This window comes from Oncorhynchus tshawytscha, linkage group LG04, assembly GCF_018296145.1.
Source record: "Oncorhynchus tshawytscha isolate Ot180627B linkage group LG04, Otsh_v2.0, whole genome shotgun sequence".
NCBI lineage: Eukaryota > Metazoa > Chordata > Actinopteri > Salmoniformes > Salmonidae > Oncorhynchus > Oncorhynchus tshawytscha.
This window is the reverse complement of record NC_056432.1, coordinates 54,600,019-54,616,126: the sequence shown is the minus strand read 5'-3', so window position 1 is coordinate 54,616,126 and position 16,108 is coordinate 54,600,019. Positions and strand designations below refer to the sequence as shown.

Genomic DNA, 16,108 nt, shown 5'->3' with positions numbered 1-16,108 from the left:
CGGTCTGGTTGGGTGGCTTAGTGCTGGTCTTGTCAGGTGTCTCAGCGCTGGTCTGGTCGTCAGGTCAACGCTGGTCTGGTCGGCTGGTCAACGCTAGTCTGGTCGACGGTCAGCTGGTCTGGTCGACGGTCAGCTGGTCAGTCAACTGGTCTGGTCGGCTGGTCAACGCTGGTCTGGTTGGGTGGCTCAGTGCTGGTCTGGTCAATGGTCGAAGGGCAGCTCGTCTGGTCAATGGGTCAACTCTGGTCTGGTCGAAGGTCGGCATGGCTACTGCAGAGCTGCAGGGCTGACGGTGGGTGCACTTACTTTCATATTCATGGTCTTCTTTTCACCTCAAGATGCTAAGAGCATAACACTTCCCGCACGTGTCTAAGCCTACTAAAAATGTATGTTTATGCACTAAATTGATATAACCACTAATCCTTCAGAGGATGAAAACAAATTATTTCAAACGTCTATACTCTAGCACAGTCGGTCCTATGAAGTCTTGGCCAAAGTCAACTGAAGAATCTGCGGTCTGTCCGGTCCGGGGCGGTCTCTCCGGTGTCACGTGAGTTGAGTGGCTAACCTACTGAAGCTTCCTTCTTCTCTTCCCGGCTGGTGGGAGGAGAAGAATCCTGTCAGTTTGCTCCAACATGGCGGACACGTGTGGCCAAGTACTTCTGGGGTCTGGATTAACGGTCCTTTCCCACCCCCTCATGTACATCAAAGTTCTAGTTCAGGTGAGATGTATATTGAGATTAAACAAACATAACTGACCAGAATGTTTTGATCCAGCTATCTTTACTCCGCGACCGTTTCTGTAACTGACAGGCTACTGTAGTTAGCTGCCACAACAGCCGTAACGACTAGCCAGCTAAATAGAACTCACGTTACATTCCGGTGTTGAACTTTCCATACAGCCGATAAATTCAAGCTGATCTCATTAAAATATTACCTAAACAGCAGTTCACTTATCTTTTCAATCAGTATGTTTCTATAACTAGCTAAAATTAGCTAGGGGGTAGACGTCACGAAAAGGTCGAAGAGCTAAGCTAGCTTGTTAGCTGACTAAGGAAGTGGTTTTCTACATTTTGCCGCAGATAAACAATTGCCTTGTTATACAATTATTTCTATCTAGCGGTTATGTCTAAAATGTTTACAGCTTTTGTCAAAATGTACTTTAAGGTTATGAGAATCAAAGTAACCGGTTGGGAGAATTCGGTTAGGGTTAGCTAAAATGTAACAAAACAATCTACCCTTTACCAACATTTGATAAACCGTTCCAAACTAGATATGCCCCTATTTAGCCAGCTATCATGTTAATTTGTGCGACATTATAAATACCATGAGAATAACGACTGGCTAACGTAACTAGCTAAGTCACGTTTTAAACGTTCAGGACACAATGGGCGCCCTTTGGCCCACTCACCCGTGTAACGCGAGCTAAGGTTATAAAAGGACAGGGTATTTCGCTGGATCATAACTGTGTGCGCTGTTATCTTAAAATGGATTACAATTGTACTGTGTCAAATGTCTGCAAAGAAAGTAAAACAAATGTTGCATATTGTTAATCTAGCTAGCGTATGAAATGGTACTAGCCCTAACTAGAACTGACTAGCACTTGGCCTTATACTGGCGTTCACTTCCAATATATTATGTCATTACCTAATAAGTGGCAATTGCTCATGTACTCCTTTTCAGGTTGGCCATGAACCTCTCCCTCCCTCCCTTGGAAGAAACCTGTTTGGTAGACAAGTGTACCAGCTGCCTGGATTGTTTGCCTATGGTGAGACCTAAATTCCAGTCTACCCACTTGCAAAATGGCTAGCTAGTTTTCAATTAGCATCGGGCTGGTTGCACCAGTTAGTTGTAAGTGGGTCGTAACTACGGGCTACCCCACCTGGGCGTAAGCCCTTCTATGAGCTACGCTGCACTAGGCGTAGGGTGTTAAATTGCGACTATAATTCATGATATGCACAGAAAATAATATACTTTTTTCCCAATAGGATGTGAGTCTTGTGTTAATATTTCACAACGGCTTTTTGAGGTGCCTATGCCCGATTCAATAGCAAAATAATACCAAAGACAGTACAGTATTAAGATAGGGCTGGGCGATATGGCCAAAATATCATATAATGGTATTTAAATGTTTGAATAATAAAAGTTCAACATTTGCTTTGAGTAGTGTGTGACCGTCCCTACGGTGGCAACACATACATTCTAATTGATTACAATGGGTAAAATGACATAAAGAAGTCTAACTGCCTGTAGCCCAGGACCTGAAGCAAGGATATGTATTTTCTGGATACTATTTGAAAGGAAACACTTTGAAGTTTGTGGAAATGTGAAATTAATGTAGGAGAATATAACACATTAGACCTGGTAAAAGATAATACAAAGAAAAGAAAAAAACATGCGACTTTGAAATGCAAGAGAAAAGCCAAAATATAATATTCCAGGTTAGGCGCAATTTAGATTTGGTCCATTAGATGGCAGTAGTGTATGTGCAAAGTATTAGACTGATTCAATGAACAGTCTAATACTTTAGATACTTTAATACTTTAGCGCAGTATTTCGGTTCAAAATGTTATATCAATGGGCCTCCCAGGTGGCGCAGTGGTCTAGGGCCCTGCATTGCAGGGCTAGCTGTGCCACCAGAGACCCTGGGTTCGCGCCCAGGCTCTATCGCAGCCGACCGTGACCGAGAGGTCTGTGGGGCGACGCACAATTGGCCTAGCGTCGTCCGGGTTAGGGAGGGTTTGGCCGGTAGGGATATTCTTGTCTCATCGCGCACCAGCGACTCCTGTGGCGGGCGCAGTGCACACTATCCAGGTGCACGGTGTTTCCTCTGACACGTTGGTGCTGGTTGGATGCGCGCTGTGCGGCTTGGTTGGGTTGTGTTTTGGAGGACGCATGACTTTCGACCTTTGTCTCTCCCGAGCCCGTACGGGTGTTGTAGCGATGAGACAAGATAGTAACTATGAACAATTGGATACCACGAAATTGGGGAGAAAAGGGGGTAAAAAAAACCCATGTTATATCAATTCTACCAAATGTGCCTAATTGGTTTATTAATACATTTTCAAGTTCAAAACTGTGCACTCTCCTCAAACAATAGCATGGTATTTCATTGTAATAGCTACTGTAAATTGGACAGTGCAGTTAAGGCAACAATAATTTAAGCTTTCTGCCCATATCAGATATGTCTTATGTCCTGGGAAACGTTCTTGTTACTTACAACCTCTTGCTAATCGCATGAGCCTACGTTAGCTCAACTACGTTAGCTCAACCGTCCCGGTGGAGGGACACCGATCACGTAGAGGTTCTGCATTTTCTGCACTCATTTGAGATCATTTCCACAGTGCCACATAGGTCTGCACTATATGTGCAAACAATTTAGGCCTTATTTTTAACCAAATATTGCAATTGCGATTTGACTTGTGATTTAGAGTAAAACAGTCATGGAAATTGAATGATTATTACAATTCTATACTTAATATAATTGTGAGCACTTTACAAACACTCAAACCGGACAGTTTTATCTCTTCATTCAAAGACTAAATCATTGATACTTACTGACAGTTGTGGCTGCTTTGTGTGATGTATTGTTGTCTCTACCTTGCCCTTTGTGCTGTTGTCTGTTCCCAATAATGTTTGTACCATGTTTTGTGGTGCTACCATGTTGTGTTGCTGCCTTGCTATGTTGTCTTAGGTCTCTCTTTATGTAGTGTTGTCTCTCTTGTCGATGTGTGTTTTGTCCTATATTTATTTTTAATCCTAGCCCCCGTCCCCGCAGGAGGCCGTTTGCCTTTTGGTAGGCCGTCACTGTAAATAAGAATTTGTTCATAACTGACATACCTAGTTAAATGAAGGTTAAATTTTAAAATAAATACTAATTAATTTTGCTAACATATTGTTGCTTTGCGTATTCCTCTTTGATTTAGAAGCTACTGCTTCACAAAAAACATGCAGATGTACAGTACCAGTCAAAAGTTTGGACACAGATACTCATTCAAGCGTTTTTCTTTATTTATACTATTTTCTACATTGTAGAATAATAGTGAAGAAATCAAAACTATGAAATAACACATATGGAAATATGTAATAACCAAAAAATATTTTATTTTCTTCAAAGTAGCCACACTTTGCCTTGATGACAGCTTGGCACACTCTTGGCATTCTCTCAACCAGCTTCATGAGCAATGCATTTGGATGATCCAGAAGAAGATTGGGAGAATGTCATATGGTCAGATGAAATCAAAATATAACTTTTTGGTAAAAACTCAACTCGTTGTGTTTGGAGGACAAAGAATGCTGAGTTGCATCCAAAGAACACCATACCTACTGTGAAGCATGGGGGTGGAAACATCATGCTTTGGGGCTGTTTTTCTGCAAAGGGACCAGGACGACTGATCCGTGTAAAAGAAAGAATGAATGGGGCCATGTATCGTGAGATTTTGAGTGAAAACCTCCTTCCATCAGCAAGGGCATTGAAGATGAAACGTGGCTGGGTCTTTCAGCATGACAATGATCCCAAACACACCGCCCGGGCAACGAAGGAGGGGCTTCCTAAGAAGCATTTCAAGGTCCTGGAGTGGCCTAGCCAGTCTCCAGATCTCAACCCCATAGAAAATCTTTGGAGGGAGTTGAAAGTCTGTGTTGCCCAGCAACAGCCCCAACACATCACTGCTCTAGAGGAGCTCTGCATGGAGGAATGGGCCAAAATACCAGCAACAGTGTGTGAAAACCTTGTGAAGACTTACAGAAAACGTTTGACCTCTGTCATTGCCAACAAAGGGTATATAACAAAGTATTGAGAAACTTTTGTTATTGACCAAATACTTATTTTCCACTATAATTTGCAAATAAATTCATTAAAAATCCTACAATGTGATTTCTGCATTTTTTTAAAACTCATTTTGTCTGTCATAGTTGAAGTGTACCTATGATGAAAATTACAGGCCTCATCTTTTTAAGTGGGAGAACTTGCACAATTGGTGGCTGACTAAATACTTTTTTGGCCCACTGTATATAACGCTAGGGAATTTATATTAAGAACAACATTGTTTCATGAGGCTGCATTGACCATGCAAAGACTGAACACAAGTGTCATGGTAGAGGAACACCAAATGTGCTCCTTGATGACAGCGATCGGGGCTAGGTCTGTGTGGAAAGAAGGCATAGAGCGAGAGGGTAGCGAAGTAAACTGTAAAAATGGACGTTACACACAGCGTATCACATTTGAACAAACCAAACATACAAATACTCTTAGAAGGTAAAGTAAAACCCAAACCATGCATCAATACCGGTATATTGTAAAACATGGTATACCGCCCAGCCCTAGGCTAAAACTGCTTCTCCATTAGAAATCCTTGACCACACTTGTAGGCGACGTTGGCTAGCTAAGCTTATGCATAGAAACACGTAACCAGGTCTAAAGGTCGTCCCGACCTGAAATGTGCATGTGTAAGCCGTCTTATCAAAGGCTCTCCTTCGATATGAAGTTGTTTTTGACGAAAATGATATCGTGTCAGTTTGTCACTTTCACAAGGTTGAAGTAATAACTTGTTCAACTACCTAAGACATTTTCTCGACTCTAGGTTGTCTTTTAGATTGAGGAAATTTTACTACTAAGGAAGAATTTTTCACTTCTCTCTGACCTTTCAATCCCTGAACACTGGCCTGGTCTGTTCCGCAAACGTTCCCAGAAGTCTCGCAATGATGAGCCTCTGCGTTTAGAAACTCTGATAATACACTTGATTTATGCCACATTATAGCATGTTAAATGTGTCTGAGCAGATATTAGCAAACTAATAGATGAGCTGCAAACTCCACTTATTTGCCAGCCAGAGATCAAATAACAAAATATACAGACTGAGATTCAGTTACATGATAATCAATGTGATTCTGCCCAGGGCTTTTAGTTGGGATATAGCCTCGGCTACTACTTGAGTGAAGAGCAAATTAATGGCATTAGTCTACTTTATTCCAGTGTTTTCATCATTCAGTGATATTCATTTCCGAGGTAATTATCGATTGATCCTTCCAGTTGTGGTTAAGAAAACGTGCATGCATACTGGTGGGCTTTGCGAAGTGATGGAACATGCCATGAGGATGATAACAGCCTAGCAAAGGGCACTGCCTAGCAACCATCATTATCAATCATCAAATCTCATGCTTATGTGCAATGCTTATGCCTGGCTTAGCTACGACTAGTCTTATTTTTGTTTAGTGCAGCAGGTGTAAATTCTGATCCCAAAGTCAGACGCAGCTATGCCGACCTAACATTTAAGACCATTCATTTAAGATTACGCTCGACTGGTTCAATCGGTCCTTGTTCCTTGATGGTACTAGTGATTTAGTGGTGTTTGGGTCAGCTGTTTGTTCTCCCATACCCGCCTGCAATTGCTAATAACCCATCCACCCAACTATGTGGGTTGAGGCCCCCAACCGGCCCTAAAATGCGCTGCATGGTCAATCCAATGTCTGCATAGGCCATGCAGCATTTACGGGGATACTGCTTCTAAAGAAGTCGGGGCATTCATACACTATAAATAACAAAAGTATGTGGACACCCCTTCAAATGAGTGGATTTGGCTATTTCAGCCACACCCGTTGCTGACAAGTATATACAATTGAGCACACAGCCATGCAATCTCCATAGACAAACATTGGCAGTAGAATGGCCCTACTAAAGAGCTCAGTGACTTTCAACATGGTACTGTCATAGGATGCCACCTTTCCAACAATTCAGTTAATCAAATTTCTGCTCTACTAGAGCTGCCCCGGTCAACTGTAAGTGCTGTTATAGTGAAGTGGAAACTTCTAGGTTGCAACAACGGCTCAGCTGCGAAGTGTTAGGCCACACAAGCTCACAGAACGGGACCACCCTAGTGCTGAAGAGCGTAAAAATCGTCTTTCCTCGGGTTGCAACACTCACTACCGAGTTTCAACCTGCATCTGGAAGCAACGTCAGAAGAACTATTTGTCGGGAGCTTCATGAAATGGGTTGCCATGACCGAGCAAACGCTCACAAGCCTAAGATCACCATGCGTCTGCTGAAGTGTTGTAACCTCGCCGCCATTGGACTCTGGAGCAGTGGAAACGCGTTCTCTGGAGTGATGAATCATACTTCACCATCTGGCTGTCCGACGGACAAATCTGGGTTTAGCGAATGCCAGGAGAAGGCTACCTGCATAGTGCCAATTGTAAAGTTTGTTAGAGGAATGATAGTCTGGTCCTGTGTTTCATCGTTTGGGCTAGGCCCCTTAGTTCCTTCCAGTGAAGGGATGTCTTAACGCTACAGCATACAATGACATTTTAGATGAATCGGTGCTTCTAACTTTGTGGCAACAGTTTGGCAGTTGCCCTTTCCGGTTTCAGCATGACAATGCCCCCATGCACAAAGTGAGCTCCCTACAGAAATGGTTTGTTGAGATTGTTGTGGAAGAGCTTGTCTGGAGTGCACAGAGCCCTGACCTCAACCCCATCAAACACCTTTGGGATGAATTGGAACGCTGACTGCGAGCCAGGCCTAATCGCCCCAGATCAATATCCGACTTCACTAATGCGCTTGTGGCTGAATGAGTCCCCGCTGCAATGCTCTAAGATCTGGTGGAAAGTCTTCCCAGAAGAGTGGAGGCTGTTATAGCAGAAAAGGGGCGACTAACTCCATATTAATGCACATAATTGTGCAATGAGATGTTGGACGAGCAGGTGTCTACGTACTTTTGGTCATGTAGTGTACTACTTACACTTCATGGAGCAGCGCAAGGAAGTGAGTTTCTGTTTCACCCCCACCTACCGTCAACCAATCATGTCAATCCAGAGCTATACAGAGCCCTCCACGTTGTTACAACATTTGGTACAGATCTCAATTTTGCCTCTGCATGCCTGCGGAGGCTCCACAATTGCGTGTCAACCTCCATACAGAGCCCCCGAACGAACACACTTTCGGCTCATGCATAATATTTTTTACATTTTTTATTTCACCTTTTATTTAACCAGGTAGGCAAGTTGAGAACAAATTCTCATTTACATTTGCGACCTGGCCAAGATAAAGCAAAGCAGTTCGACACATACAACGACACAGAGTTACACATGGAGTAAAACAAACATACAGTCAATAATACAGTATAAACAAGTCTATATACGATGTGAGCAAATGAGGTGAGATAAGGGAGGTAAAGGCAAAAAAAGGCCATGGTGGCAAAGTAAATACAATATAGCAAGTAAAACACTCGAATGGTAGATTTGCAATGGAAGAATGTGCAAAGTAGAAATAAAAATAATGGGGTGCAAAGGCGCAAAATAAATAAATAAAATACAGTAGGGAAAGAGGTAGTTTGGGCTAAATTATAGGTGGGCTATGTACAGGTGCAGTAATCTGTGAGCTGCTCTGACAGTTGGTGCTTAAAGCTAGTGAGGGAGATAAGTGTTTCCAGTTTCAGTGATTTTTGTAGTTCGTTCCAGTCATTGGCAGCAGAGAACTGGAAGGAGAGGCGGCCAAAGAAAGAATTGGTTTTGGGGGTGGCTAGAGAGATATACCTGCTGGAGCGTGTGCTACAGGTGGGAGATGCTATGGTGACCAGCGAGCTGAGATAAGGGGGGACTTTACCTAGCAGGGTCTTGTAGATGACATGGAGCCAGTGGGTTTGGCGACGAGTATGAAGCAAGGACCAGCCAACGAGAGCGTACAGGTCGCAATGGTGGGTAGTATATGGGGCTTTGGTGACAAAACGGATTGCACTGTGATAGACTGCATCCAATTTGTTGAGTAGGGTATTGGAGGCTATTTTGTAAATGACATCGCCAAAGTCGAGGATTGGTAGGATGGTCAGTTTTACAAGGGTATGTTTGGCAGCATGAGTGAAGGATGCTTTGTTGTGAAATAGGAAGCCAATTCTAGATTTAACTTTGGATTGGAGATGTTTGATATGGGTCTGGAAGGAGAGTTTACAGTCTAAACAGACACCTAAGTATTTGTAGTTGTCCACGTATTCTAAGTCAGAGCCGTCCAGAGTAGTGATGTTGGACAGGCGGGCAGGTGCAGGTAGCGATCGGTTGAAGAGCATGCATTTAGTTTTACTTGTATTTAAGAGCAATTGGAGGCCACTGAAGGAGAGTTGTATGGCATTGAAGCTTGCCTGGAGGGTTGTTAACAGTGTCCAAAGAAGGGCCAGAAGTATACAGAATGGTGTCGTCTGCGTAGAGGTGGATCAGAGACTCACCAGCAGCAAGAGCGACCTCATTGATGTATACAGAGAAGAGAGTCGGTCCAAGAATTGAACCCTGTGGCACCCCCATAGAGACTGCCAGAGGTCCGGACAGCAGACCCTCCGATTTGACACACTGAACTCTATCAGAGAAGTAGTTGGTGAACCAGGCGAGGCAATCATTTGAGAAACCAAGGCTGTCGAGTCTGCCGATGAGGATGTGGTGATTGACAGAGTCGAAAGCCTTGGCCAGATCAATGAATATGGCTGCACAGTAATGTTTCTTATCGATGGCGGTTAAGATATCGTTTAGGACCTTGAGTGTGGCTGAGGTGCACCTCCAATATATAAAATGCACTGTAGACTACAGTCAGATGGCAAACTATTTTTTGACATGGGGTGCAGGATTTATTTTGCCTGATTTTAAGATGTTGGTGCTTTATAATTAAGATGCATGCTGCTTATCTTCTGTCACTTATATTGTCATAGAAGACTAAATAAGCCCTTGCTCACCAGAACGTCATAAATAGTTAGAATGCAATCTGGTTGACATCAACATTTTTCTGTCATCCCTGCTTCTTTCGTGGAGCAGACATTTAGGGACTGGGAAGAAAATGCAATAAATAACAAACAAAGAGGAAACATTTAGTAAAATTTCCAAATTCCATTTGTTTGACCGGTTGTAAAGAAATAGAAAGCTCTGAAAATCACTCATGTTTCTAAAAAGATTTTGTATTTTTTATTTTATTGAACCTTTATTTAACTACGCAAGTCCGTTAAGAACAAATTCTTATTTACAATGACGGCCTAGGAACAGTGGGTTAACTGCCTTGTTCAGGGGCAGAACAACAGATTTCTTCCTTGTCAGCTCTGGGATTTGATCGAGCAACGTTTCGGTTACTGGACCAACGTTCTAACCGCTAGGCTACATGCCGCCTCATGGATGCATATTTTATGTGGTTGAAATACAATCAGCTTTTATGACGCTGATAACAATAGCATCTCTACAGGCGGCATCTAAATGTGCTTTCGCATACTCTCAAAATGCTGAAAGAAAGAAATAATTTCTCCACTCCTATTTCTGAGTCAAAATGTGTCCTACGTTTAGTGTTATTTTACTGCAAGAAATGATTAATTCTGCAGGAGTTAATATTAAGGCTATGTGAGAGGTTACAGACCTACAGTCAGTGTCCAGATTTCAGTATTCATTTAACCCATCAGAACAGTAGGCTACAGTTCCCTTGACGTGCAATAGGTCTATTTGAAGTCCCCACCTTGACTGTCCAATTTAGTATAACACCTCAGTCATATCACACAACATATTATCCTCTTTTACCACTTTGCCAAATCTTTCCCAAACATTGACTTTTCTGGCCCTCCCTTCTCTTCATGTTCAACTCTCCATTTCGCAGCTTTTCTCTTATTGAATTCAACTCTGACATTGTCCTTTTTGCCTCCGTGGATCCACGTTAACTCTTTCTGCCCGTTCGCAAAAGCATTTGACTATTGGCGTGTCGGCTATTTGGCGGGTGTACAGTTATGGCCCTAAAGCTTATTGGCTTACAAGCTAACGCCAGATAGCTTAAAATAATGAAAGGGGGAAAAAATATTTAGCCTTTTAGATATTATTGCTCAAGAGTTGTACATTTTATATCATTATTAAGTATGGTTTGGTCTTATTTCAACCTGGGCTTCATCCAGACTATTTCATGACCCTAAACCAGCCCACCCTGCAGATATAATTATCGGTCAACCTGCGCATCACTAATAGTGATTGATTTAAACTTAACTTATCTTGATGTTAAACTCCAACTAGTAGGCAACTGGAAATAAGACTGGTCAGACTGTATGGTACAGACAGGCCAATGAACGTGTTGATTTTCTATGTGTCTGTTCTTTGATCCTGTAATTTCTGTCTTTTTAGCGAAGCACATCATAAAGATTGATGGCAAGGCAGGTCTCTTTAATGGCCTAGCCCCACGGCTCTGTGCAGGGACCATCGGCACCCTCGTACACAGCAGAGTCTTGCAGGTGGGTCTAACTAACACGCTGGCTTAATGTAGCTTCCTAAATAAATGTTATCTGATGTTTTCAGACCTCAGCAGTGGTCTAGCCTCAATCCCTAAATGTGATCACATTCTGTGTGGAAAGTTGTGCTCGTCAGAGAATAAGCTATATACTGGCTTGGGAATTGACTCTGACTTGAGCTGGATTGGCCTTTCACTGTTTTAGGATGGTGAGTTTGACAAATGCTATTTGTTTCTAAATTCATGAACTGACAAATGCTCTGGATGGCAAAGTGTCGACACACCATTATGAAACTGGATCCCTGTTGAATTAATCACTGTTGTCTTTTACAGAGATGCCAGGATGCAGGCAAATATGAGGTAAATATTTTTGGCCTGGTTATGGGTTAATTGTATAATTGACTCTTATTTATTTAATTAAATTAAACTTATCTTTTTAAATGCAGGCCGTAGATATTTATGGTCAGTTTTACAATCCTTTTTAGGTGTCTGGAACCAGTCAGAAAGCTGAAGAGGGATCTTTACAGCATGTTGTGAATGAGGTATGTATTAATTTATCCAGTAAAGCAGATGGTTTGACAGATGTTTGTTTTTTAGCATGTTATTGTCTTTGATCTTGGGCGTGTCAAATTTGTTCCAATCGAAAAATTCAGATTTGTTTCACAGTTCTGTTAGACATGGGTTGAACAGACCGTAATCTATAAATTGAGTTGTGGCTTATTGCCATGGACATCATCTGAGCATGTCTAATCGCTTGGCTGTGTTGGTTTTTTTTCACCGTACGCGAGTAAGTTCATATCTGGTGCGCAGACGGTTCTTGGTGTAAGGGGATTTATTCCCAGCTTAAGCTGTCCAAGTTGGATTCTCATTTCTTCCTAAATTCCGCATCACCATTCTTTCTGTTTTTCTTTTACCACAGACAACCAAAGAGATGATAGCCCGCTCCTGTGCCACGATCGTCACACACCCCTTCCATGGTAATTGTACTGTTTGTGTCGGGCAACTTTTTGTCTTGTTATCCTTTGCCCTAAATGCAGTTTCTCATAGGATAATGACTACTGCATGGATACTGGGTTCTTAATGGTTCTTTTCTGTTTGTACCAAAGTGATCACCTTGAGATGCATGGTCCAGTTTATCGGTAGAGAAACCAAGTACAGGTGAGTTTCTCTTAACCTAAGTTCAATATGTGTTTATACGATTTATAGCCATGTAATACTATATAATATGTAATACTGAATATTACAAATGTTTCTTGTCTTGCAGTGGAGTGTTTGATTCCATCGTCACTGTCTACAAGAATGAAGGAGTTCTGGGATTCTTTGCGTACGTATGATCTTCCTTTGGCTACATGACCAATGTCTCATCAAGGGCATCCTTTACTCTTGACTTGCTAAATTACTAGAATACATTTGACCTCAGTAAATTCAGTCAATCTTTTTGAAGTTACTTTTAGAAGTAGGTTTATGCTTGCTCCAGAATCTTGCAAATGTTTTGTTTTCTGAATGCCGTTTCCTCTGGATGTCTGTGCCATGACTTCTCTTTCCTTGTCGTCTTAACCACCGACTAATAGCTGTGCTCTCGTGCAGGGGCCTTATTCCTCGTTTGCTGGGTGACGTGCTCTCTCTGTGGATCTGCAACATGCTTGCCCACCTCATCAACACATACGCCATTGATGACTCAGTAAGTCAGATGGATTTGGGATTTTGCCACTTGTTTACAGGTCCAATGCAGGTCAAATCGCTTCTGGGTAACAATTAAGTACCTAAGCTTCTTAGCAAAGAGCTTCTTAGCAAAGAGCATTTTCTCAAGCAACAGATTTGCTAGTACTGTCTAGGAGTAGTGGGAAACTGAAAACTATCCGTTATTGGCTGAAAGGTTTGGAACTCATTATTGGTCTAACTAATTTACCACCTGGTGACGTCACCAGGCAGGCCAAAACACCATTCAGGTGGCCTTTTCAAATTGCTCTTACACTAAAATAAAAGGGCATCATAATTTTCACAGTATTATTCCAACCTCATAGTTTGGTATTCTATGTATATTTTTTAATGTAGAAAAATCACGTTTTTGGCTGCATTGGGCCTTTAAAGTAGATGTGGCCCTCGTATAAAAAAATACCCTGTACTGAAGTGCATTTGTATGTCAGTGTAGAATGCATGGGTATGTGAATTAGCACATTTTCCTTTTCTCACAGATGAGTCACACAGGAGAAATAAAGAACTGCTCTCAGGCTGTGACTGGGGTAAGTGTAAAACATGTTTCAAATAATAAACAGTTGATGGGATTTTTATTGGGGTCCAGTGTGGCTGTTAATGGAACATGGCGATTGCCAGGGTTGTGAGTTCACTTCCCACATGGGACCAGTACATAATTAAATAAATGTATGCACTCACTACTGTAAGTCATTCTTTATAAGAGCGTCTGCTAAATGACTAAAATGTTAATGTATTGCTTTGGTTCTTCATGTTCTGTCAATTTTGTTGGACTGTTTTAGTTCTGTAATTTCACCCTCTTGTGTTCCAGTTCTTCGCCAGTATGCTCACATACCCCTTTGTTTTGGTGTCAAACCTCATGGCTGTCAATGACTGCGGGTAAGTAGCTGTGTTTGGATGTTTTTAATCTTTTTGGTTTTAGTTCATTTACAAAATGTAGAACACTTTGAAAGATGATGAAAGATGAAAGTTGCAATGCGTGCGTTTGCATCATCGGTTTTCATGCCATTTGAGGAAGCCTTTTATTTCCTAATTGTTTTTCCTGGACTAGTTCTGTGCAGGTACACATTTGGATCTTAACCGCCTTAAACAAAACTTTGCTGGTTTAAAGGCCCAGTGTTTGATATATTTTTCCACATTGAGGTTGGAATAATACTGTGAAAAATTATGCCATTTCAGTGTAAGAACTGGTGGAAAAGAACACCTGATATTTCAGCCTGTTTTGGCAGAATTGAGTAATTACGGTCTTTGTTAGGAAGAAATGGTCTTCACACAGTTCGCAACGAGCCAGGCGTTCCAAACTGATGCATATACCCTGACTCTGCTTGCACAGAACGCAAGAGAAGTGACACAATTTGCCTAGTTAAAAGAAATTCATGTTAGCAGGAAACGGTAACTAAATATGCAGGTTTTGTATTGATTTTATGAAAGGCATTGATGTTTATGGTTAGGTACACATAGGTGCAACGGCAGCTTTTTTTTCGCGAATGTGCTTGTTAAATCACCCGTTTGGCAAAGTAGGCTGTGATTCAATGATAAATGAACAGGCACCGCATCGATTATATGCAACGCAGGACAAGCTAGATAAACTAGTAATATCATAAAGATAAGTTTAATGCTAGCTAGCACCTTAGTTCCTTGCTGCACTCGCATAACAGGTAGTCAGCCTGCCACGCAGTCTCCTCGTGGTGTGCAATGTAATCGGCCATAATCAGTGTCCAAAAATGCCAATTACCGATTGTTATGCAAACTTGAAATCGGCCCTAATTAATCAGTCAACCTCTAATTGAGACCTGTGTTAATTGTCTCTCAAGCCTGCTACAAGACGTTAGTCATTAGTGAATGTGCATCATGTGTGGTTTAATACTCAGTTGAACACCAGATCAGTAATTATTCAAAAAAAGCAGGTTGAACTAGATTATATTATTAGTGGGTCTATGGTTATGGAAGGCTTATTTAGCCTAGGTATAATTGCACAAGCCCTGAATTCATTTAATTATTGTTGACTGTTTGAAATGCAGTGTATGATTTAATTGTACAACAAAGCTTATTTAAAAAAAATAATAATAATAATTGTACTTTTAGACCATGTCGCCCATCCATAGTTTCAAACCTCTGCCAATGACAGCTAGTTTTCAGGTTACATATCCCTCTCATTAGACTTGTCTAAATAGATCCCTCACTCAGACCACCCTGACAGTCCGAGCAAAATTCTTGCTTGAGACCATTCTTGCTTGGGGAAAAAAATGGAAAAAAAGTTTTAAGGCTGGCTTTCCACATAAGCACTCCTGTCTTTTACAGGCTGGCTGGCGGTCTCCCTCCCTATGCTTCTATATATCCAACCTGGGTGGACTGCTGGAGGCACCTGAGCCTAGAGGTAGGTTGCTGCTTTCAAAATGTTAATGCTACACAAAGAACAAGATCCTTGGTTAAGTGTTTCTAAATTGGTGAATTATGTATCATTTGTGCCTGTTTCGTCTTTGTATTCCCTCTCTATTTATAGGGAAACATGAGCAGAGGCAACAGTTTATTTTTCCGGAAGCTGCCTGTGGGGAAGACTTATGCAATCGACCAGAAGAGATTTTTTTGAAGTCTTGAACTACCTGCATAGAATCTAATTGTAATTATATAAATTGACATTGCCTGAATGGGGGTGGATCGCTGGCATCTAATCCTTTGTATGCACTTGTTTACTATACTTTTTTTTATTTTTAACTTGTCATCAAGTAAAGATAACTGCTTTGATTGGAAATGTGAAGAGCTTCCTTTTAATAGACATTTGTAAAACTACTGCATAATTAAATGGAGCCGTTTCACCTAAATCCAGGAACAAACAAGATTGCAATAGTGCCCAGTTCCTCTTTCTGTGATGGGAGACTGAATCTTATGTCACCTATTGCCAATATATACACGTTTCAGAATACTCGGTATATCTGGAATGGAGGCTCTCCTTGTTGAGTTTAAGATGGAAGTTTTATTGAAAATGTGCATGTAATGTTTAATTCAAAGGGATTTGTTATTTACGTGATCATGCTACAACTTCAAAGGGATGTGTGGTAACTTTGGGCCACACTGAGCTGACAAATGTCTATCGCCTTGTCGAAGCAGTCAGGTGCTTGTATTAACTCATTGACTGATCCAAATAAAGATGCTTTTTTTTTTGACTTTCCC

General features: G+C 41.5%; 1 protein-coding gene across 1 annotated transcript; it reads left to right on the top strand.

Moving 5' to 3' along the window:
- The first annotated feature begins 568 nt into the window (after positions 1 to 568).
- On the top strand, positions 569 to 16,106 carry mtch2 (mitochondrial carrier homolog 2). Its single transcript, XM_024418626.2, has 13 exons — positions 569 to 722; positions 1,684 to 1,768; positions 11,122 to 11,228; positions 11,558 to 11,584; positions 11,710 to 11,766; positions 12,144 to 12,201; positions 12,331 to 12,382; positions 12,489 to 12,548; positions 12,812 to 12,905; positions 13,420 to 13,467; positions 13,749 to 13,816; positions 15,239 to 15,314; positions 15,441 to 16,106. The coding sequence occupies exons 1-13, from the start codon at positions 636 to 638 to the stop codon at positions 15,525 to 15,527; spliced, it is 906 nt and encodes a 301-aa protein (XP_024274394.1). The 5' UTR covers positions 569 to 635; the 3' UTR covers positions 15,528 to 16,106.
- Positions 16,107 to 16,108: the final 2 nt, after the last annotated feature.